Genomic DNA, 25,554 nt, shown 5'->3' on the forward strand with positions numbered 1-25,554 from the left:
TAGTGGTTTAGCAAATCATGCTCTTCCTTGAAATAGCATTTCCTGTGCATTAAGTGGCTGAAGAAAAGTAAGTACTACACCTTGCACTGTACGAGTCCAGAACAGTTCAGATGCCTAAACGGCAATGCAGATTTGCGCGATTCTGTCAATCTTGCTTGGATGGACAGAGCATGGGCATTCTAACATAAGTATAGTAAGCGCAATAGCAAACATATAAAGACCAGGCAAAAAATATGCATACGAGATGAAGACTTGCTGTGTTAGAGAGGTTTTTGTAGTTAAATTGATGCCTAATAGTGAATGCACTTATTACATATACAATAAATGGTTTTACAACATGGAGACAAGTGGAAAATAAGTGTCTGTGGCATGTACCCAGTATAAACCAGATGCCTATGCTACTGTTGCTGACGGGAGTTTAAGTCATATTGCAGCCAACTTTGCATGATCCCCTGTGTGTGTTTCTATCTACAGTATCTTGTCTGAAAAATAATAGAAATGCATATGTTTAGACCATATTTTTATATGTTGCATTGTATTTGTTTCTTAGATATTCAGAAAAGCAAGATCCGTTTCACCAGCAATTCTCTTCTTTGATGAAATAGATGCTTTGGCTGTTGAGAGAGGGAGGTATGAGACTAACATTTCTCTACATACTTAACATTTTGTGATCTTTCCAATCAGGTTATGTGCAATTATTATTATTTATCAATTTGAAAATATGTCCAGTTGCTTTCACCTGGTGCAGTGAGAGGCTTACCCCCTGATGTGGTGGTTGTGCTGTTTTCCTACAACTGTGCTAAGCTGTCTTTTTTAACAGAGAACCAGGAAATGTAAATAGTAGAGGGAGAGCAAGGAATGTGATTACAGTATTTTGCACTATTTGCTTTTATCTAAGTTAGTTCAATGCTTTGAACAAAAGACGGAGCTTCACATACAAAAATACATTCTTCTTTTGTGGGGAAAGACATTTAAGTGTGCACTTTTTCTGGAAGGTATATTTTTTACAACACGTAATAAAGACAGTCACTATGTCCCATGAAAAATCACTTAATATAAATGATGCCTAAACAAATAGTATATTCAGACTAAAGTGTAACAGTTCTAATTAAAGAGATAGTTTAAACATGACAATGGGCAAGTCTGTGTGTTCCCATATTGACCCATAATTTCATAATTGGTCACATAGCATTTGCATAGAGGCGCTGTGGGTGTATAATTTGTATTTAAAATCTGTGTGATACCTGGAGCCAAAATGATGCAGAGCAATGCTCATATTTTTGAGAGTCAGTGTAGGGACTGACCTGGGAAGGGGGGAGACCTTGGCGCGTTCGGTCAGCTTGACAAAATATGAGTGGCATCATGAGCAGGATTCAGGCTGCTCCTGACTGTCACCCTCGGAAGGGGTGACACCAAAATGTCGGCTACACTGAAGTGGCAGGAGCCGGGTGCTGCAATGTGACATTCTCTTGCAACACCCGGCTCCTGTCATAGAAGAGGAGACGACAGTGCTGACAGCCCAGTCTCCGGGAGGGGCCTAGCATCTCTGGGCTGACCCCGGAGTGACATAATCGGGATCCCCCGCTAGGCTGCGCCTCTTTATTTTAGGGCATACCCACTTTTCGGGCACAGGGATAGTCAAAGTACGCACTGGGTGTCACCAGACCTAATGACCTCTGCAAATTATTGCAATACTAACTAACATTCCCTGAATTTAAATGAAATACAGTTTGGAATGTATTTAGGTGAGTGCTGAGTATGTATATATATTTTTTTAAATGGTGTGATCACAAACCAATGGCACTGCAGATGGTTGAGTGACGTGGATCCAAGCCAATGCTGCCAGTACTGTGACCGTCTGGATGGTCACCGCCGGAATCCTGACTACATGTCCCATAGAGGAATGAAATGTTGGACCTGTATATTCACGTAGATATTTGATCACAGGGTAAATAGGAAGAAGGCCTAATCCGGGTCTATGTTACACGTTGGGGAAGCCTAAGCCTAAACAAAAATCTCCATGGCAGAACGAAGAAAAAAATTATAATAATAAAAAAAATCGTTAGAGTAGGAGATCTGAAAAGCCTGAGGGGAGGGTCCTATGTGGTGTGGTGCTATTATATAACAACATTTGATCACGGTTTTAATACTTGTGAGTGTGATATTTTGGTGCTTTTGAGTTTGGACACAGAGATGAAGTAGTCCACTCAGGGTTTTGGGATAATTTTGTTGTTTGTTTGGTGGGTGGTCTGTGTGGCTATTTAAGGTCTGTCATTGGTGTACATATGTGTGCCTTGATAATAGTTTTATAGAGTGGGCTGGGTACATTATCCCGGCAGTGACCATCCCGACTGTCACTATACCAGTAGCAGAATTCTGCCGACCAAAATCCCAATGAATTTTAGTAAGTATTCTAACCTTAACCCTTCCCGCAGCTCAACCCTAACCATCGCCTTTGGCAGCCTAACCCTAACTGTCCCCTACCGTAGCTTAACCCTAATCCTCCCCCTAGTGCCTAACCCTAATACCATCGGGATTCGTCTGTAATTTGACTGCCAGGATTCTGCTGCTGTTATTGTGACCCTCACGATTGTCACTGCTGGGATCATGACTACATCGCCTGGGATACGTTCAGTGGATGCCGGCTCTTAGAATACCGGCGCCGGATTACAACACCTGTCAGAATCTCTGTGCCAGCATCCTGAAGTTAAGTAGTGGGTATGGGGGGAGGGTTAGGGTTAGACACTAGGGGGAGGGTTAGGCACTAGGTGGGGGGGGGTTAAGTTTAGGGTGCGAGGAGAGGGAGGTTAGGTTTGGGCACTAGGGGAGGTTAGTTTCAGGCATCGGGGAGGGTTAGGTTAAGAGGGGGAGGGTTAGGATACCTACTGACAGATGTTGGTATCCTAACCCTGTCTGGATGCTGGCATCTGGATTGTGATCGCTGGGATCCCGAGCGTCGGTACCCCGTACTCATTTGTTTTGACAATATATTGTCCCGAACCCACGGCTTATTCAAAATACGGACATTTGGAAGATTTCATATTAATTGTTTTTGGATTTAGTATCTAATTACAGATTTCTGTGCTTGATTGGGTATTAAGAGACATTCATTTATTATTATTATTATTATTATTATTATTTTTTACATGTTTGTGTTTATATTTTTCAATAATTATTTATTTATCTTCGAGGTCTGATTGAAAAGTAATGAGACTGTTCTTTTTATTCAGAATCAGATGACTCCACAGGATCTGAACATTTTTATTTTTCAAAGTAGCGTCATTCACATTCGATACATTTTTTGCAGCATTTCGTGGAGCTACTCGTAAGCTCCGAGCGTTTTTCCCTCAAAATTAGTCAAGCAGCTTATGCGGCATGCCTATATTCTGTGTGCGACTGCAGCTGTATCTGCATGCAATATGCTACTTTACAGTGCCACAGCCGCTGATAATGTAACATAGCATTGTAGCATTTCTGCATGCAGATATAGCCACAGTCACAAACAGAATATAGGCATGTCTCATATCATTTTCTCAGCATAAGCTGCTTGTGCATCCGATTCGCATCAGTTTGCGAATAGGACACATTTTAAGGGAAAAATTTTCATGAAAAGACGCCTGGGGCTACCAAGTCGCACGGCACTCAAGCGTCATGTGTAACGTGACTTGTAGTGCGCGAAGCATAGGTGTATGTGGACACATCTGTATAACTTTCGTGCTAGTTTGTTAGCCACCTTACAAGGTGATGACTGAAGAATGGCTTGGTATCCAAAAAGGTTGATAAGGATTATAAAGAACACAGGGTCTATGGGCAGGTGACCGGCATTGATGTGACAAGATGCCGTTTTTTAATTTAAGCCCGATTCTAGTCAATTTGCGCACTTTTTTGCAGCATCCTGTTCTGATAAGTAGTTATCTGATAAGTTTGACTCTGAAAACAAATTACCAAAGAATCCTCAGACATGGTAATAAATATTTCATCTTATACTTGATATGGATGAGGAGTCTATATATACAGTATATATTCTGCTGCCACACCATCCTTGTAGTGCAGCAAATAAGCTTTACTCTATTAACAAAATACATTGGAAAATATGATTATACTTCCTAACTTCCCTCCCTCTGTATCCAAACTTTGGAGTTAGTTAAGGTGAAAAAAAACAGAGGACGAGTAAATCTGGACTAATTTTTCTCACATCTCTGTAACAACTATTATTAAAATGTTTCAAACTATAGCGGATGTAGTAATCTGGTGTGTCCTTTAGTGGTTTGTTTAATAAATATTTCATTTTTGTTTCTGGAAAAAAAACAACTGTCATGTTCTATGGAGACACATCTGTTCTTTTATCCCAGGTTTGGGAAGTACAAATATTTCATTGTCAAATAGGAACCAGATGGGAGGTAAAATATGTAGCATAGTTCTCATTAAAGTCATCTGTAATGAAACGGTGTGGGCACCCAGACCTGGCACTTGTTAGAAATGACCTGTTTTTACAAGCTGATTTTGCACAGTAGGAATTTGAAAATGCATTAGAGATGCTAACAATTTGCTGCCTCTGGAGATCAATTTCCTGTACTATTAGTGCTAACCATGCTGAAGTTTTTACGGAAACACCTGTCTACTTTGTCTCCGCCATTCATTCTCCATACCTCATGCTACTCAGTGCTATAAATTAGTTTTTCAGGCTGCAATTTGTAGGGAATTATCTGAAATTGTAGAAGTCTATTCAACAGAAATTCCATCAGCTGGAAAGGATTTTCAGATGAACACACTGTAACTGCCCTGTTTAGTGTAATGTATTGGCATCACAACTTAATACAATAAAGGCTGTCTTATCAGAACACAACCACCTTACATATGATCAGCACTCTTTCCAGATAAGGTATACTTTCAGAATGTCAACAAGTCGACAGTGACAGAATATTGACTTGCTATAATGTCAACATTGTGAATGTTGGCAGGTACTTTTTTTTTTTTTTTACTGATTTTAGATTTCGGTTCAGGGTTAGGATTGGGCGGCGGATAGGGTCACGTTTATTGATACTTACCCTGTAATTGGAAAACCGGATGGATTACATGCCCAATGTCGACATTATGTTAGTGTTGACATTCAGGGCCGCCAAGAGCTGTGCCGGGCCAGGGTGACAAGGGGCGTGGCCTAATCGCTGGAGGCATGTCCACGCCCCCTTAGGGAAACTAAACAGGAAAAAATTTTTTTAGTGCACTGTGAGGGGAGTGCTGAGAGCCCCTCAGCTCAGTGCACAGCCAATGGGGGGCGCAATCAGCGTGATCATTCCCCCCATAGGCATAGGAAACTGCTCCAGCAGCTGGGCTGCTGCTCCCACGGCAGCCCAGCACGCAGCAGCGTGTGCTGGGCTGCTGTGATGTAGAAGGGAGGGGGGGCGGTGCCGGGCCCCTCAGCAAGCCCGGGCCCGGGTCATTTGTACCCGCTCTGCCCCCCTCTCGGCTCCCCTGTTGACATTAGGAATGTTGGCATGTCAGAGGTTGACGTTCTGAATGTTGACATTGTGAACGTCAACCTCTGACATGCCATCTTGACATTCTGTTGACTTTCTGTACCACACCACCATATAAGGTAAAACAAGTCCTAAACAAAGTTTGAGGTATAACCCCCCTCTCTCCCACCTGTTCACTGAATTACCACATTCGTTGCTACAAGTTAACTTGTGTCTGTCATCCCTACAGAAAAATAAAATTGGAGCCTTTAAGATAGGAAATGAAGAAATATTTCTCTGTTGCTCCTCAGCCCGATGTTGCCGTGGCAGAGCAATAAAGACAATGCTGAATCATACACTTAGGCCCTCATTCAGAGCCACTCGCTAGCGGCAGTACGCTCGTTCCGAGCGATGTTCGCACATCTGCGCATGCGTACAGATCGTTATACGCATGCGCGAACCAGTCAGTGCGGCCGAAATTCATGTGCTCGCAATATAGCGAATGCCTGCTATTTTGAGTGACAGAATGAGGCGTATGTGGGTGGTAACAGGGGAAGGTGCTTGAAAATGGGGAGTGGAGATCCGAACGCAGGCGTGCTTAAAGGTCAAAACGGGCGTTTTATGGGTGTGCATAATTAATACAGCAGCGTCATTGACCACGTCACTGGGTTATTTTATAGCCAGAACTGCTCGCAAGATTGTGGTAGCAAAAACCAACCACAAGAATAGCGAGCAGTTCATACGCTGGTCGATGTACTCGATTAATCTAATAAATAGCGGACATGACGTATGGTGCGTGCGGCCAGGGGGCGTTTTTAACAAATAAACGAGCGTATGTTTTGCTCGCTCATTCAGACTTAGAGGTGTGAACAGACTGCAATTTGCGAACTGATCATTTGAATAGCCACCCCTTGTTTTTGAACGAACGACCGCAAATAGCGAACGGCTCTGAATCAGGCCCTTAATACGCAATTGATTAGAATGCACCTGGCAAATTCTGTGAAGAAAAAGAAAGGAAACTAGAATGGTAATGAGGGTTATTATATAACAGTGCTCAATTAACCTTTTTTTTTTTTTTTAACTAACCTTTATTTATATATTACACACATGTAGTGCACTGCTTGGAATCAAACCTATGGCCCTAGTGCTGTAAAGCTGGGTACAAACTGGCTGACATATCAGCTGTTCAACTGAACGGCCGATATGTCGTGTGCATGTCGGCCAGTGTGTACAGACGATATTTATGTGAATTACGTCGTTCACAGACATATTGCGTCGGCTGTGCAGCACAGCTGATGGCAGATATATCTGCAGATCTATGGGCTAATTGCCCTGTGAGTACGAGTGGTCAGCCAACCCCCTTTACACTTGCTGCAGATGCCAGCGTTGAGGGGGTCGCGATGCGACCCACGGCCAGAGGCAGTGATGGTTGTTCAGTGTGTATAAACAACCATCATCTGCTGATATATCTTTCCAGTGAAATGCTAATCATTGTACCAATGTGCTGCCTTAAAATTACTCAGATCTGGAAATGTGCATTAAACTTTGCCAAACAGATGTTTGTTTTAATTTTATTTAACTTGCACAAGTGAAATAAAAGCTAATTGCTGATTGGTTACTGTGAGATACTGTGTTTATGTTCTTTAGTTTCACCAGTGTTAGTAAATGATACTTTCTTGTAAAAACAAAAATAACTTGCATGATGCATGTGTTTGTTTTTAGTATGCTATACAATTAGATGTTATTCACAGACACACTTCAAGTATACCACATTTCTATGAGACCTTAAAATGTTTAGGCTAAAACATAAAAATTGTATGATTGTTCCTTCCATATATGGGGGTATAGAAAAAGCAGATTTTCTTTTTATTTGTAGAAATATTGACAAGTTCAGTTTGAGGCAGAGAGTCTGGCAGTACCTAATACGTTTCTTTTTTGAATATGCCAAAGACTGGAAATTATTAAAATAGCTCTGATCCTTCATTCTGGCACTAGACACTTAGTCCAGACTAATGTACCAGCATGCAGCTTGGCAAATAGTTCACAATCTTATAATAGGATCTGCAGTCAGATTTTCCTTGTCTAAGGGTCCAGATTAAAGGAAAAATTACCCACATTGATATTTATAAGAATGCTTTATTTTCCCTTTGGAGGGAAGTAAAACATATGGGTATGGTTTATTGTACACAAGGAAAATGCCACACCTGCATATTATTATACATATTTACTCTCTTATAATTGTATTGTGGGGAAGGTCATTATGGGAGAGATCTGCGTCATTAGTGGGAAAGAGTAACAGCAGCATGAAGTGAGCACTAAAATGTAAAATGGCACTTCTTCAACATAATAGAATGGTATTTTCAATGTTTTTTTTAAATCTACAGCATGCATCTTTTACATTGCTGTCACATGAAATGGGATTGGCAGGAATGAATATTATGAATAATTGTGTAAAGATGTCGGTCCACCGCAGTATGGTACTCATGACCAGGGAACCTCCTCCCCGGCTGCTGGCTGCTCTCCTCTCTCTTCTGCTATGCAACTCTGGTTGTAGGTGGCTGTGGTTCCCATAGGGAGATTGCGATTTTAAGAGTAAGGCACACCAAATTTGACGTCACTATTGACGCCAAGTTTGAAATCATCTCCCTAGAAAAGGAGTACTCTGAGGAATGTTCTACTGCCTGAGTATTAGGCTCCATACCTTTTCTCCAGCATCTGTTCAAAGTGTACCCCCAGTGTATTATCCTGATCTGGTTCTTCTTACTATTCTTCTCGCTTACTGCTCTTAGAGATTTCCTGGTACTGACTTTGGCTATATATTTACCTGATTCTGCTTGCTTCCTGGTACCGCATTGTCCTCCTAGTTCTGGTCATTCTTGACGAATATGCTCCACTGTGAGAGTTGTGACCGTATACTTTGGCACAACCTGGATGCCGCTGGTAATCCTTCTCTGAAGGAACTTTTGGAACACCTGCTCAACAAAGTGGAGAAACGAGCTCGACCAGGCTCAGATCATGCAGTATTTGTATACCTTTATGCAGCGGATTGATGCTATGCAGCCTCCTCAGGCACAGCCTGCACGACCTCCTGTAGCTCCAGGTCAAGCCATAGGAGCCTCACCTCAGCTAACCTTCTGGACACCATTAAAAAGGTTTTCAATGAGTTAAAACGAGTGACATCTACAGCCACCATAATTTTGCACCTCAAACGGGACCCAATCCGTGGGTTATTATTTTGTTATGCTATACATTTCATAACTCTCGCTTCTGTGCTCCATTGGAATAATTAAGCTCTTATCACCATTTTCTGGCAGGGTTATCTGATCGAGTTAAGGATGAATTGGCATCCAAGGAGCTTTTGTCATCCTTGGATGATTTAATATCCCTCTGCATCAAAGTGGACCATAGCTACAGGGCGAGAGCTCAAGAAAGGGAACAGTTCCGTTGCTCCAACTACAAATTTTCTGCTCGGTTCTCAGTCTTCTACCCCTTGAAGAGCCCATGCAAATTGGGAAACCACATCTTCATGCGGAACAAGAAAGGAGGTTCAGGAACAATCTCTGCCTGTATTGCGAGGACCCTGGACACCTACTTGCTGGCTGTCTCAAGTGTTCGGGGAATAGGAAATAGGATGCCTTCTCATATTTTTTTAATTGTCTTACTCTTGAAGACTTCAGAGTCACTTATAACCTACTTGGATTCCGGTGCAAACTAGAACTTAGTGATGGCGAAGAAAGGAACTTGGAATTCCTACTATGCCTTTGCAGTCTCTTTTCTGTATAATTTGAGTTGACAAAAACAAAATCCCTACTGCTATCACTTGTGATCAGAGTTTGACCATGCAGGTAGGTGCTCTCCATAGGGTGCTAATATCATTCTACGTGCTTCCTATGGATGAAAATCCAATTATTTTGGGGCTTGAATGATCCCATTCTCGATTGAAGTAAGACCCAAATCCTGTCCTGGGAATTGATCTGCCACCAGAATTGTTTGCAAGCAGTAACCCCTCCACATCAAGTTATTCAAAGTACCACCATCAGTTCTATAGTGATGTAAGACAGCGGTGGACACCTTACTGGCCTCGATATAATACCTGGAGAAGTGCCTCCCCGAGGTTCAGTATTCCCTCAATTACTTACTGTGACCAAAGCTATGATAGCGTACATTCAAGAGAACCTCAAATGAGGCTTTATCAGGGAGTTTTTTCCAAACTAGATATACGTTGGGCTTAGAAAATTAATTCAAATTAGATCTGGGGATGAGTGGAAAATGGTGTTTAACACCTGTGATGGTCACTACGAATATTTGCTCATGCCGTTTGGGTTAAGTAACATGTCGGCCATTTTCCAAAAGTTTATGAACCACATATTTCAAGATCGCCTTTATCAGAATATAATGATCTATCTAGATGATATTCTAATTTTCTCTAAAGACTTGTTGATCCATCACAAATGTTAGAGTCTTTGTTTGTTGTGGACCCGGGGTGGTAACAGGAGTAAACACGGGAACAGGTTATACTGAAAAGTAGGCTATTTAATGTGAATGTTGGTAGACATGAACAATAAGATAAGCTAAAGATGAATACAGTGTTCACAAATACGCACTATAGCGCGTATTTTACCCGATATCGGGCACGGGGGACTCACTTTTTTAAAGTTGCCGGGTCCCCGGGGATGCGCTGTGCTGTGGCCAATCCCTGACAGCTGGCTGCAGCACAGCGCGTCCCCCTGAGAAAGACACAACGCTGTCTGTTAGAGCAGCCAATGAGAGTCAGATAGACTCTCATTGGCTGCTGCTGTGGAAAGCCGTGCTGGGATCAAGAGTCTGATCCCAGCATCGGCACAGCGTCGGTGCCCGGCGCTGGGACAGTGTGTTTGTTTCCAGCGCCGGGTAAGCCACCACGGCGGGTACCTGGTGAAGGGAAGCTTGGCTTCGGGCGCAAGCTAAGCGGAGCTCGCTGCCCGGAAGCCAAGTGGCGGCGGTTGTTTGGCACTGGCTGCGAGCCAAACACGGCTCGTGGTCCAGCAGCCAATAGGAGGCAGACGTGACGAGCCAATCGCGGCTCGTCATGTCATAGCTCCGCCCACTCGCGGCATCTTGAATTAGACGCCGTTGAGCGGGAAACTTCAGTACCGGTGGCGGAAGGGAGGAGTGAGGACCTTCCGAAGAGCAGGGCAAAAGTTCTGGCGGCCGCGCAAGAGGCCAGAAGACGGCGTGATCAAGAAGGAAGAAAGGAAGAGGCGGCGCCACTGGCCAAGATGGGCCAGCGGCAGAAGAAGTAATCTGAGGACTGGAGAGGACTGCCTTGGGCCACCGTTATTTACCCCTTCCTAGACCACCAGGGTTGTCGGGGACTGGGCCCATGGCATAAATTCAGGCAATAGGCCTGTGGGTATATAGGTGGGCACAAGGCCCGGGCTACATTGGGGGCATTAGGCCCAATTGAAGATATCTCCCACAAATAGGTGTGAGTGATCTGGGCATTAGGCCCAGGTCACTAAAGGGCAAATAGGTGGGCCAATACTGGGGGCAATGCATAGGGGGTCAACTATTGGGGGCACTGCATAGGGGGGATTACTACTGGGGGCAATGCATGGGGGACTACTAGGGGCAATGCATAGGCGGACTACTGGGGGCAATGCATAGGGGGACTACTAGAGGTAATGCATAGGGGGATTACTACTGGTGGCAATGCATTGGGGGTCAACTACTGTGGGCAATGCATAGGGGGGAGGACTACTACTGGGGCCAGTGCATAGGGGGACTAAAGAGCATTAATGTGCAGCATAATGTGTAAAGGCCGGGAATGGCTGAATGGCATCATTTGTAAAGGAAATTACTGCGTGGCATAATGTATAAAGACTGGGCATTAATGTGCGGCATAATGTGCAAATGCCGGGCATGGCTGTGTGGTATCATTTGTAAGGGGTTAGGGGAGGTTTGAGAGTTATATGGGGAGCTCTAAAGCATAAATTATGATGGGACCCAAAAACGGTCAGGAAGGACCCCATTTTTTTTAAAGTGGAGGGTTCCTGGGACCCACATATTTTGTCACTCACTGCGGTTACTGTGACTAAGGTGAATCCAGATGGACACTAAAGGTGAAATGGATATCCGGGTATGCAGAGTAATGACTGAGAGGGATATCCGGAAATGCTGCGATGATGGCTGAAAGGAGAATCCGGAAATGCTGTGATGGTGGCTGAAGGGAAAATCTCCAGCAGAGTGCAAGGCAGAGCGGTGCAGGCAGCAGGGAGCCGAAGGTAGACAAGGAGCTAGGTCAAGCACCAAAGGTTCTCAGGTTCAGGAGCGCAGGAACTCTCTCTCATAGCTGACACTGTGAAACACGTTGTACTGGCAACTACAGGGTGCTCCAAACACCCTCAAGTACCCAGCAACAGAACGTGATAGGCCAGAGAGTGCAGGTGACCCACAGATGATTGGCCTGCTATGTCACATGGCGAAAGACAACATGGTGGCGCCCAGACAGCCGTGACGCGGAGACGCCACTAGTCTTACCCCTGTCAGGACGGCCTAACGCTGGCAGACCTCTGCGCACACGCAATGCCAATCTCCACACGCCAGCTCCCCCGACAGAAGGACTGCGCCACAGCGCCCTCACAGGTAAGGACCACAAACCACCACGCCGCGAAACCTGGGTCGTAACAACAAACACATGAGTGAGGTTTTTACCTGTCTTTTTGCAAGTTAACTATACTGCACACTAGAAAAATGCATCTTTGAATCATGAGGAAATTGCCTTTATGGGATATATCATCTCTGGTTCCAGTCTACAGATGGACTGTGAGAAGTTCTCCACCATCACCAATTGGCCCCATCCTATGAGAGTAAAGCAATTTAGCGTTTCCTGGGGTAATTAATTTTCTATAGACATTTCTTTAAGAATTACTCATCCGTAGTGGCACCTAATGCTGCACTTACCAGGAAATCCCAGTATTCCAAGGTTTGGCCTCACGAAACTAAGAAGGCATTCTCTCTTCTCAAACAGTGCTTCACTTCTGCACCGATTCTTAGGCAACCAAACCCCGATCAGCCTTTCTTACTGGAAGTGAATGTCTCTTCGGTTCTCGCAAAAAGACCCAGCTGGAAATTGATACTCTTGTGTCTTATTTTCCAGCAATTTCTCAGCTCCTGAGAAAACTATACAGTGGAGGACAAGGAGTTGTTAGCAATCAAACGTGCTTTACAGGAATGGCAACAACTTTTGGAAGGAGCGAAGTTCCCAGTGACCGTCTTCACAGTGCATAAAAATCTGCTCTATTTCCAACCAGCTCACTGAATTATTGCCAGGCCAGGTGGTCATTGTTCTTTTACCGTTTTAACCTGGTCATAACGTTTTGCCCAGGAAACAAAATATCAAGGTGTCACGGCCAGGGTATTTCAGCATGGCGCTAGGCGGGTGTTACCTGTGAGGTTGTTGTGGCGCGGGCTGTCTGGTGGCGGAGCTGGTGTCTGGCGGGGGGCTTTGGCTGCGCGCGTTGTTGTGCGGGCCTATTGTCACTCTGCGCTGGTAAGGCCTGGCGGTGTCTCCGTTCCGTTTGGCATGGGCGCCGCCATCTTGCCTTCTGGCCATGTGATGCGGCTGGCCAATCCTGGTGAGTCACATGTTCCCTCCGGCCAGTAACAGCACGGCATGGGGTATTTAGGAAGGGTCAGTGCCTTCCTTCTTTGCCAGTGCAACGTGTATCTCAGCCTAGCTGAGAGGGAGTGCTCTGTGCTTATCCTGTTCCTGTGAATTCGCTGTCTGCCAGTCTGCCTGTCAGCTCCTAGCTTCCGCTGGACTAACCCGCTTCCTCCACCACCCTTGCCCATACCTGAGTGCCTGAGCCTGCTGACATCCTGCTCATTTGCCTTAGTTCACTACCTGCATACCTGGCTATTATTTTCCTGCATCACTACCTGCATGCCTGGTTGATTATTTTCAGTCTCACTACCTGCACACCTGGACAGCTCTAATTGTTTCTACGGACATTAACCCATTACTCCCACCACAGAACTCTTGTGCACATTTCTATATTCCTGGACTTTTATTTACTGCCATATTTTATGTCTTCTCAAGCACTTATTAAAAAACCTAGTTTTTTATTCAAATCCGCTTCCGTGATCGTTCCTGCTACCACCCCGGGTCCACAAACAACCCAGAACATAACACAAGGCTAATACATTGTCTTGCACATTTTGTACCAGTAAGGAGGAAGTGCCTTGTGAGGACAAGCCTGTTCTTAATCCAGCATGTTTCCTTTCAGGACCCAGAAGCGTGAAAATAATGGAAAATCATTTGTATTATCGGATTTACGCCCAAAGTGTCTCCAATGGGCACATGCATCCTGCTTCACCAGTCATGCAGGGGTGAAATAGTCTCTGTTCTTGATTCTCAGGATTTACTGGTGGCCTTCTGTACATCAGGATTTGTGGCAGCCTATTCTACCTGTGCTCAGCACAAAGTTCAGCAAGGTTCCTTTTTGGCTCATTACATCCTCTACCTCCTCCAAATCAGACATGGACCCATCTCTCTGTGGACTTTATTAAAGAGTTACTTCCCTGTCAAGAACTCCTTACCATCTGGGTAGTGGTGAACAGGTTCTCCAAACAGTTCATATTGTTCCCTTAAAGGGTCTACCTTCATCTCTGAATTTGGCAGATGTATTCATCATAGAAATCTTAGGTTACATTGGTTCCCCAAAAACATTGTGTCTGACAGGAGAGTACAGTTTTCCTCCAAATTCTGGAGAGCAGTTTGCAAGCTTTAATATCACATTGAGCTTCTCTTCAGCCTATCACACACAGAACAATGGACAAACTGAACCAGGATCTGGAAAAATGTATTATAATTTACGTCGCTGCCAATCAGGACAACTAGGTTTCTCTGTTGCCATGGGTTGAGTTTGCTCATAATAATAATTTTCATGAAACCTCAGAACATTGTACTTTTTATATCCAGAATGGGTTCCATTCTGTCTTACCTGAACTGCCCTCCTGTCAGTCAGAACCCCTTCCAGCAGTCCGGTGCACCATTGAATACTTTAGCAAGATCTGGAATGAGGTGAAAAGAAATCTGGGCAAAGCTTCTGCACAGTACACATTCTTCTCTAATTGGAAGAGAAGAAAGCCCCCTTGTTTAGACCTGGTGATAGGGTTTGGCTGTCAACTAGACATTTACGACTGAAAGTTCCCACCATGAAGCTCGCTGTTAGGTTCATTGGTCCCTTCCAAATCCTACAGGTAATTACCCGATGGCATTCAGGCTGAAACTTCTGGCAACATTTAAAATCCTTATTTCCTATTCTAACGTCTCCCTGCTTAAACCCCTGGTTCCTAATCAGTTTTCCACATCCAGGAGTCCCTTTCCCACCATCCCACTTGACCACTAGGAGTGAGACCGATCCTGGACTCCAGAGTCTCTTGAGGATATGTTCAATAACAGGTTGATTTGAAGGAGTTGGCCCTGAAGAACATTGTTGGACACATTCTTCAAAAGCCCTTTGTGGTGTATCGGTGCTCACTCCTGGGGGGGGAGGAGGGGTGTAATGTCACAGTATGCCCAAACCTGGTTCCAACTTACCAGCTCCGATGGCGCTAGTCCCCCTGGACTGCAGCTATCCCGCTGTTTCACCACTCCCCCGGCTGCTGCTGTGTGACCCTAGTTGCAGGCTGCTGCAACTCCCATAGGGGCATGCGTCGCTTTGCTTGAGAGTTAAAGAACGCACGCCAAATAACGTCAAGTTTGTAAATCACTTCTCTATAAAAGGGAGTCACTGAGCACCGTTCAAGTATCTTTAGTATTAGGCTCCATACCTTTGCTCCAGCGTCTGTTCCCAGTAACCCCTCAGTGTATTATGCTTGTCCTGATCCGGTTCGTCCGACTTTTTTTTTGCTTACTTCCCTTGCCACTGCTCCTAGTGATTTCCTGGTACTGACTTTGGCTATTCCTTGACCTAATTCGTCTTGCTTCCTGGTACCTCATTGTCCACCTGGTTCTGATGACTATTCTACAATTTCGCCCAATGGCAATCCGTCTCATTGCCTGCCTCCAATTCCCTCATACCCACTAGCCCTTACATTATTGGGTGCAATAATCAGCCGATTGCCTGTACATATGCACATGCAGCAGCAGCCACGGGGGGGGGGGGGAGGGGCGGACCTGCAAAAAAAAAAACCCCAGCCAGCGGGCACCGCTGCTGTCTGGATGATGATGGTCGTTCAGTGTATATGAACGACCATCATCTACAGATATATCTGCAGATCACTCGATCTGCAGATATATTTGCTAGGTATATACTCGGCTTTATTCATATTCCTTTATGGCATTTTCCAAAGAGACATCACTGAAGAAAACTATTTGTATGGATTGCTTTCTGGGCAGCAGCATCAAATCTGATTTTCAAGAAGACTGGCAGTTATTTCAGCAGACCTCACTTACTCTTACACCTCCCCACATACCCCTAATAATACTCATCAGACCAGGGCTATCTTATTCGCTGGGGGGAGCTTGTGTGCTGTGTGCCCATCTCGCCCTATCTCATGTTCCAGTGTCTACCGTTCATGGTCATATTTCTTCTGAGGTGGCTGCCGCAGAAGGTAAGTATATTGAATTGGGTACAGGGTGTACCTGGACACCGCACACTTTGCACCATGATAGATATGCCACTGCAGACTCCTCCATATGCCCTCAAACCTTGTTTTGTGCCACCACAACCACATGCATTTTATGTGCCATTAAACCTCCTCCTCCCCTTGTTTATGCATTGTATTGATTACTCTCTGGAGTCCTCTTCCTTCTGCTTCTGGAGTATCAGATTAGCAGTTAAGGACAAGCACATTGCTGCTGCCTGTCTGGCCCTGCTCCCTCTATGGGCTGCTCCATCTCCTCTCTGCTGCTCCTTCCCCCATGTATTCTCCAACTCTGACCCCTTTCCCTCTTTGCTTCTGCCCATATCCTTTTTAAAATGTACACTCTCCCAAACAGGGCCTCCTATTGACCCTATAATTCTGTAACTTGTCGGTTGTAATTATGTGTACATGTAGTAAGATTTTTAATTCTTTCTGTAACTGTCTATTGTACTTTTGTGGGTTTTTTTTTATGGAAACCTTGTGGTGCCATATAAATAAAACATGATAATTAAGCTCTTTAGCAAAATCAATGATCCATCAAATATGAGATGATTTACTGAAGCCCAGAGACACATAATTTGTAAAAAGTAATGCAGGGCTAATTATGATATTGTCCCTTGGTTTTGTCTTTGTGTAGTGTTGTGTGTTATATACTATATTTCTCACACATAAACTAGCTGCCGTGCACTCATTGAAGCAGCTCTTGTTTGTCTGCAGTCTGAGAAGGTATTATCTGCTTTCATTCAGTCATGGGGAGGTAGAGTTATTTATCACTCAGCCATAGATAACATCTCTGGTACATGATTGACGCTGTTTCCTCACTGATTGTAGTCCTCTAGTAAGGGCTTATCCACTCATAAAGAAAAATATGGATGTACTGTAGCCGAAATCTGTTTTTTATCAATTCACATGATATATAAGTGTGCATTTTTGTGATCACAAATATTTTAGTTTTTCAAGCTTCCATGTTTATAGGCACAAAGTGATGTCACTATTTTATAATTAATTGAAAAGTCCAATGAATATTGTTTAAATTAAATAAAATAGCTACCTCCACTTTTATCATGTGGCAAGTTGATCCAGCATCTGTATTGCTGTTATAGCTTAACACTAATTACTCTTTGGGGATGTAGTTAGCAGGCCACCAGTCTAAAGGGACTTAAGATAGGCGTCGAAATACCAACGCCTATCTTAATTCCGACGCCGAAACATAGAAGGACTGCTGGCGAGGTAAGACCGGGACGTCTAAGTGTTAGACGAGGGGGTTAGGTTTAGATAAAATAGTAGGGTCAGGGTTTGGGGGGGGAGTTAGGGTTAGACATCCCTAGGTGAGAGAGTTAGGGTTAGGCACCACTTTGGGGGGGGGGGGGTTAATGTTAGGCACTAAGGGGGGAGACTTAGGTTTAGGCACTAATGGGGAGAGTTAGGGTGCGCGGTGGGGAGGGTTGGGGTTAGGCTACAAGGAGGGAGGGTCCTGTTGGTATTGTGACAGGCGGTGTCCCGACAGCCGGCATGACATACCAATTCCACTCTTTGATATGACTGACCTTTTTTTGTTAATACTATCTTTTTATATATCTGTAACATTATAGCTTCCACTGAACAGTGCCAAACAGTACAAGGTAACAGGACTAAAGCGCAACAAAAGAACTTATGATTTCCACTTACAACTTACCAACAAACATGCAATTAAACAAAATGACAATTGATAAATTAATTGAAACCATGCAAATAGTTTCCTGCTCCCATCAGTCCAATACTTTAATGTCAGAGTTTAATAGTATTCATCACAGTGCTGTGTGTTCAGAGCCAAAATCTCTTCATGATGCGATTGGATAGTACTAGTAAAATAATCTTTGTTTTAGGGACAGAGTGAGCCATGCAGCAAGTGATGTAAAATTGTTAATATTTAGAAGTTCATGTTAAAAATGGTTAGTGATAGTCATGTTCCTTTGGAGTGATGTTGTAAAGAAAATTAGACAGAGGATGGTTTGTTCTTGCTATTTTTTTGTAATTCCTAGACACTGCATTGTAGTGCCTCCCTCTCCAATACAGACACATCATATTTACATTGCCAAGTCTCTTTAACATTGACATAACTTTTTTTTTTCCTGTTACATTTGGCAAGGGCCTAGAGTCACACCTGAAGTGTGTACTTGAGAAACCACCTCTTCAACCTGTAATGTAGACTCAGTTCAGATTAAATTGTTAGCATTTTTATAACTGACAGCATGTTTACATGTGACATTTTATTCCACTAAGGACTGTACTTACCAAGTGAATGGGCTGTAGAGTGTCTTAATGTTTATCGCTACTTTGGAAAAAAGGTTATTATATTTTTTCTATTTGAGAAAGTCAGTTGATGTTATCATTATGTGTTCCTGTTTAGTCCTTTTCTTATCTTGATGACATGCCCCAATCTTTTACTATTAACTATCCCATTGAAAATAGATCAATATTTACTTTTTTGTACTCAACATGTGGATTGGCTACTTCAGGTGCAACAACGTTTTCTGCTTTTTGCTCAATTTCTGTGTACTACAAACGACTAAACTAATTATTAGTTATATTAGTGTTTTGTACAGTTACCTCATTACCTAATATATCTTTATAGATATGATAAACATGGTCATTAGAAGAGTAATTGAAAGAAAATTAATTATTAGTTGGAGGGCTTTGGGCCAAAGTCATAAATCAAGTTTAAGATTATCATTGTATCTTTGTGAATTGAGTTGGCACTGAATAATTGCATCAAGTGGTATACTGTAAATGAAAACAAATTTGTAGAGTTTTCCCATTGCCATGACATTTCTCCCAACATTGTAAAACAAAAAATCATGACAAGTACTGAAGCCACACCAAGGTTGGCCAAACCATATTGGGTCCAAAATCGCCCTATACCCTCTTGGTTCTCACACTGTACTGTACTCATTGGGCCTGATTCAGCAGCGTACGCAAATGCAATCGTAACTGCAATAGCCTACGGATCGCAGTTCCTAAAGTATGCTAATGCCTGCCACAGCCGACATAAGACGCCTACTGCTGCCTTCTCATATGCGTCCAATGTTTCTCTTCTGCGTAAACATCGCTACCATCGATGTACATCGGCCAGTCACACAGCATTTACAACAAGTGTGACCATTTGCAAACACTGCAAGTCTCCTCGCACACAGAGAGCTCTCATGCTGCGAATACATTTGCATTGGCTAATTTATGTACGCCCTTGAAATGACGTTCAAACAGACAGGCATGCCTGCTTTTTTCTGACCACCCCCCCCCCCCCGTCACCACCTCCAAACGCTGACAACCTGTCACTTACTTTGTGATGGATTCCTCTGTGCGTCCTTACACACACTGCGGGTTATACACTGCGCACAAACACTGCGGGTTATACGCATTTGTGATGGCAAACAATCACTCTATCTGCATCTGTAATCACCATTTCGTACGTTGCTGTATCAGGCCCACAGTCAGCAGCTCTGGTCCTTTCTGTCCACTCTTCCCAGGGCACTGGGTTATTAAGTGCTACTGTCGATATCTCACTGTATGATTTTATTCCCCCTCTACTGTCTCATTAAATATTTTTTATATTGTATTGTTTATGCATTGTATGTTTTCTTGTACGGCACTTCCAACACTTGGTTGCACCATATAAATAAGTGATTATAATAGTAATAATAATAATCTAAAAAAAATGTTGTTGTTCTGCTTTGCCAGAAAGTGGGCTGTTAGGAGATATGCCATCCTCTCTGTCTAACTAAAGAAAAGTTTATTTTCCTTCTTTTTGGGCCTTTTTAGTCTATTTGCTGTTCTTTTGAAGTTGTGTACCTCTTGTGTGTCTGCTGACGTGCTCCTCATGTCTCTTTCCATTGCTCTTTGATAAATATCTGAGCCAACAGAATTTATTCTGAGGTATATCCTCGACAACATTTTTTTTTTTGCAATTGACACCTTTGCCTGATCTGAATTCTGTCCACCTGTTAATAATAAATGGGTCTTGGCTTTGTGAATAATGTGTCAAAGTGGAAAGTTTACAAATTATTAGTGACTTGTCAAAAATAATTACACAAAACCACTAAGCAAGCGGAAGTAACCTATAAACGGCCTTACAAGTTTCTGGTTACTAATTAAATGATCACAAGGTGCCCACGATTTGCAATTTATGCTTTGAATTGGAGCATTTAATTAAGTACTCAGAGTTAAGGCCCCCATACATCAGAGATGGATTGCAGCAATCGTGCAATTTGCAATCGATTGTGTATAAAAATCTGCAATGTATGGGCTTCACAGATCGCAGATTGCAACCAAAAAGTGGTTGGAATTGTTAAATCTGATTGTCCAACATGTTGGATTTCACAGATCGATTGTGGCTGTAGATTGCTAGTGTATGGCCATGATCAGCAGATTTGCAGACAGTAAAATGATGGGCCTTTCAAGATTGTCCGATCTGTGTTTTCTGCAATCGATCTGCAAATCACTGAAAAAGATCTGTAGTGTATGGGCGCAGATTGCTCGATTGGGAAATCCTAAGATCGGGCAATAAATCTTCAAATTGTTCAATTGTGGTTTTCAGATTGCTGATGTATGGGGGCCTTTACATTGAACCAAGTTCATTTTTCTGCTCATTTCACAGGAATAGTGCCATGGTACAGTGAAGACATCATATTTTTACATATACATAAATAGTTTAAATTTAACATGGTACTACGTTATTGAAGCAGTAAAAACAATTAAAACTCAATGGTTAATTACAGTCCTTAAACTTTAAGATCCGTTTTCTCAAAATCAACTCTCATGGACTTGGCTCATTTTATCTCTGAACCATCCAAATAATTATCATCATTTCCTTTCAAAAATAAATAACCCGGGAAATGAGTTACATCTTATTACTGTAAAAAAGTAGAGCTAGTTGTAAAGCTGGAATATGTAATAGTAGATAATTATTATCTTTTACAAAAGATCATTCTGTGCCCGTTTGAAGGATATCAAGAGTTCAGTGAGGACACTGTAGCAGGGAAACGTTGTCATCAGATAAAATTTAGTGATTCCACTAGTTATCAACCCAAAACTCTTCATTCAATGAAATATACAATGTAGGTTACAAAGCAGATGTTGGAGGTGTGACGTGTAAAATCAATAATTTAATACAGAAATTGGAGTAAATCAGAGCCCTTGAGGTCCTTGAAACAAGCTGCTTTACCACCAGGTATAATGCTTGCATAGTTAAAATGCATTAAGTGGCATTACCACCATGTCAGCACTGACATAGTGACTATTAGCATAGTGACTACGTGCCGTGTGCTGCTTCCATCAGCGTGATTATAAAGTGAAATTGAGAGGAGGTTGAGTAACTACATCCTTTGCACTATACTCCAAATGGGAATCTGTATGTAATGCTGGTTGTCGGGATTCTTCCTGTCAATATACCAACAGCGGCATCCCGATGGTTGGAATCCCGTCAGGGGTTGGGTACGTATATATCACCCTCCCCCCTTAACCCTAACCCTCCCTCCTTGTAGCCTCATGCTAACCCTAAGCCTAACCCTAACACTCCTTTGGGGTGCCTATCCCTAACACCCTCACACCCCCAAAACCAAATGCTCACTCCGCTCTGCTACCTAAACCTAACAATCTTCCCCCCCCCCCCTCTCGCGTCTAGCAGCTAAGACGCGCCGGACTTACCTGGTTCGGGCTGGCATCTGTCTGTGTTCCAGTGCCGTGATCCAGACCAGCGGCGTCCCGTATGCCAGTCTGCTAACTACATCTACCCCAAATAACATTTGGAACAATTGCTGAACTTCCCATTTTGGTTACATCTATGTAACTTGTCATGGACATATACAATTTGTGTTGCATATCTTTGATATTAAAATGCATTGCTTCTCATTTGCATTTTGCACAAAAAGCCATCCGTCTAATCCCTTAGCTATCTAACCGAATGGTGAGTGTCTAACTATCACGTAACAACATTTTATAGCATTGCTGCCTGGAGACCTGTGCTAAAGAGAATGCAGTCATAAGGTCGACATTCACAATGTCGGCACCACTATGTCAACAGTTATGTTGACATTGTTTAAATGTCGACATGCAGATTTATGTGTCATCTCAATGTCGACATGTCCACAATGTCGACATATGAAATCCCAACATCAAATCGCGGCACACTCAGAATGTTGACAGGGTTAGGCCGCAGGATAGGAGGGTTAGGTACTAGGGGGAGATTAGGGCTTAGGTAGTGGGGCAGGGGGGGAGGATGGGGTTAGGCACCATGAGGAGGGACAGGGATTAGGGATAGGGGAAAAATACTTACTGGAACAACTGCTTTGTCAGAGGTCTGCGCCGGAACTTCTCCACATGTGACCACTGGGACCCAGGAGACACCTCTATAGATGCAGCTGCCACCAGCAGGTAAGTCACAGTTAGACCACCAAGGATGGCTTGTAATCATTCTATCATGATGACATTTTAGCATGTGCACATGATGAGTGTCAACATGCGAAGCATTCAACCATGTTTCTCAAATTACAGTTACATCTTGTGCATTGCAACATGGTTTTTCCAGGTGCAAATTTGCATTCTTTAGCTGTATTTTCTCCTAACTCTAATTTCTCACTTGTTAGCATTGCTTAGCTTGAAAATATATATGTATATACTGTATGTTTATTATATAACTAGCTAAAGTACCCAGTATTGCCCGGGGTTTAAATCAAGTTATTAAATTTTATTATGTGATGATGTCCAAATCCATTAAGGGAAAGGCCCAGAACAGGCTACCTGGGTCAAATCTCTTCCCGGCGCACTCTGCTGTGAGGTCCAATCGGGACCCTAACCAATCCATTAGGCATCCCAGACCAACTGCCACCCCTTTTGTGAAGTTTTCATCCAAATCCATCCAGTGGAAGGCTCATAACAGACTCCCTGGGTCGAAGTTCTTCCAGGTGTACACCATCGGGAGGTCCGGCTGGGACCCTAACCCCCCCCCCCCCCCTAAAACCTGGCCAGGATCCAACTGGACCACCTCATGTTGGTGTCATTCCAATCGGTGCAGGGGTGTCCTAATACAAACAAACAGGCCAATGAATTACGTATATATATAATATTTTACATAATGTAAGTAAGTTTTTTTTTTTTTTTTTTTTGTAATTTGTCCCTGTTACATTTTCTGTTTTCAATCTAGATATTCTTGTTTTACGCCATTTCTGTCTATAGGGCACAGTACTATTCTGAGTTGACTCCTGCATCACTGCAACCTGTTCTGGTACTGATGCCCAGACAGAGGCATAGATGAATGAGACTTATTGGACATGCTCTCTTGGTTGTGTGTAATATGAGTGATTTGCAATTGTTTAGTGTTTAGAGGCTTCAAATATTTCACATCATATCTGGGCCCCATTAAATTACTTTCACATCACATAATTCTATTTAAAAAAATAAATTACCCAATTTTATCCTTAAATTATAGATTCATTTTACAAGCTTCTCTACGTTTTCCCCACAGATGTCGTCATTATGTGATACTTCTGCTATAAATAACCAGAAAGTGTTTAGTCTTGGTACTTCATGATTACACTCTTCTTGTGCATGAAACATGTAGGCGTTGTTTCTGTAATCACTGTTTCTGTTGTATGTTTCCGGATACTTACTGTGGATTTTTGTTACTTTTTCTTTAATCAGTCTGGTAGGGTTTATTTTATTTTTTTCGCTATAGCCAAACTCCTATGCTACCATTTATAACTATAATGTCACATATTACTTTTTTGATTGAAACTTTAATAGACTGTGAGGGATATATATTCAGACTCATCTGTCCGTTCAAGTTCTGCCAGAGTGGCTGCTAGTGAGAATAATTGTTAAACTGTTGTAAAGTCTGACACTACAGAAAATGGGAATAACATATGTTTTTTAGGACATACATATCAAGATGTTCTCCCCGTGTAAGTTTTATCTGGGCATTCTGAGTTCCTCCCACTATCTAAAAGTAGGCTAATTAGATTCTGACAACATTTAAAATAAAATGAACTATGGTATATATAAGTGCGTGTGTACATGTAGGGATTATTGATTGTAAGCTCCACTGGGGCAGGGACTGATGCAAATGACCAAATATTCTCTGTAAATCACTGTTGAATATACAGTATGTGTGCCCTATATGAATAACTGTTAAATAAATAATAATCACATGAGAAGTCCAGATGCTGTCAGAAGCTATTAGGTAGTGGCAAGGTTGAAGTCCAAGAGAGGCCAAGAATAATATCAGAAAATCCAACAGTGAATCAAGAACAAACCAAAACCTGGGACAAGCAAAATCTAGGACGATGCACTCTGCTGGCAGACTAAAAAGAATGACCTGTTCAGTCAGGCTATATAGTGTCATTGATTACATGGTCAGCTGCAGAGAAGTAGAAAGTATTTGAAGTTCTGATATGCTGGAATGCACACCATAGTAACTACTGCAGGAAGGATTACAGGACCCCGACACCTGTTTTAACTTAATTAAGAATCCTTAAGGCAGGGGAAGCATTGTGTGGCCCTCCAGCTGTTGTGGAACTACACATCCCAGCATGGCAGTTCTCCAGGAGTTGCTGGTAAGCCCCCAGCCTCTCCCGACTCCTGGCATAGTGTGGAAGATGCGCTCATCATTCATCACCATTGCTTCGTGAAACCATCCAAGGGGGTGACACCAAAAAAGCAAAGCAGCTTTGGTATTTTGGTGTCACCCCTCAAGTAGTGTCATCCGATGCGGTCCCCACCCCCTTAGCGACACCAATTTTGGACAATAGTGACCCTGGCCAATATCAAAATAAAGCCTAGGACATAGCAGTCTGTTATGGGACCTGCAAGGGAATACCAATGAAGTAAGGCCAGCACTGGGTCTGGGGAAAGAGTAAGTTCTAGAATATCATTAATGAGAGCGTACTCCTTGCCCCAGAAGGAGTGCAGGACAGGACAGACCCAGAAGATTTGCAGGAGGATACTTTCCGCATTACAGAGGTACCAATATAGCTTTGAACATGAGGGCCACCCAGCCACATTTTGTGGAGCTTGCTGGGGGGGGGGGAGGTTGGGTAAGTAAAGTTTGTTCAACTGTTTGATGTGCATTTTGGTGTAGTTGGTACACTGCGACAAGGCGAGAGAGGTAACAATGAATTCCTATTGTTTTGGAGTAAACATTCACCCCAGGGGGGTGCCTAACCCTCCCTCCCCCTAGCCTAACCCTAACCTCCCGGGGGTTGCCTAACCCTAAGTTCCCCCTGGAAGCCCTGAACCTAACCCTCACCCCCCGCGGCTGTCCACACCCGGCATCCCTTTGATCGGGATGTCGGGCGTCGGTCTCCTGGCGTCGGTAAAATGACAGGCCTGTCTTTTAACCCTTGCCGGGATTTAGTAGTCTAGAAGCCGGCAGTCGGCATTCCTTCTGCCGGCTTCATAAACGTATACCCTGCCCCTCCACCTGTTACTCAGGCTG

At 43.3% G+C, this 25,554-nt stretch overlaps 1 protein-coding gene across 2 annotated transcripts in view; it reads left to right on the forward strand.

Moving 5' to 3' along the window:
* The window catches only part of AFG2A (AAA ATPase AFG2A), a 544,164-nt gene that overhangs the window by 198,090 nt on the left and 320,520 nt on the right, over nucleotides 1-25,554 (forward strand). For both annotated transcript variants that reach the window (XM_088452282.1, XM_088452283.1), the window contains exon 13: nucleotides 551-630. In XM_088452282.1, coding sequence (XP_088308408.1) covers nucleotides 551-630 — 80 coding nt within the window. The remainder of the gene's footprint in view (nucleotides 1-550; nucleotides 631-25,554) is intronic.

The sequence above is a fragment of the Taudactylus pleione genome, unplaced genomic scaffold (genome assembly GCF_031769625.1).
Source record: "Taudactylus pleione unplaced genomic scaffold, aTauple2 ptg000036l, whole genome shotgun sequence".
In the NCBI taxonomy this organism is placed as follows: Eukaryota; Metazoa; Chordata; class Amphibia; order Anura; family Myobatrachidae; genus Taudactylus; species Taudactylus pleione.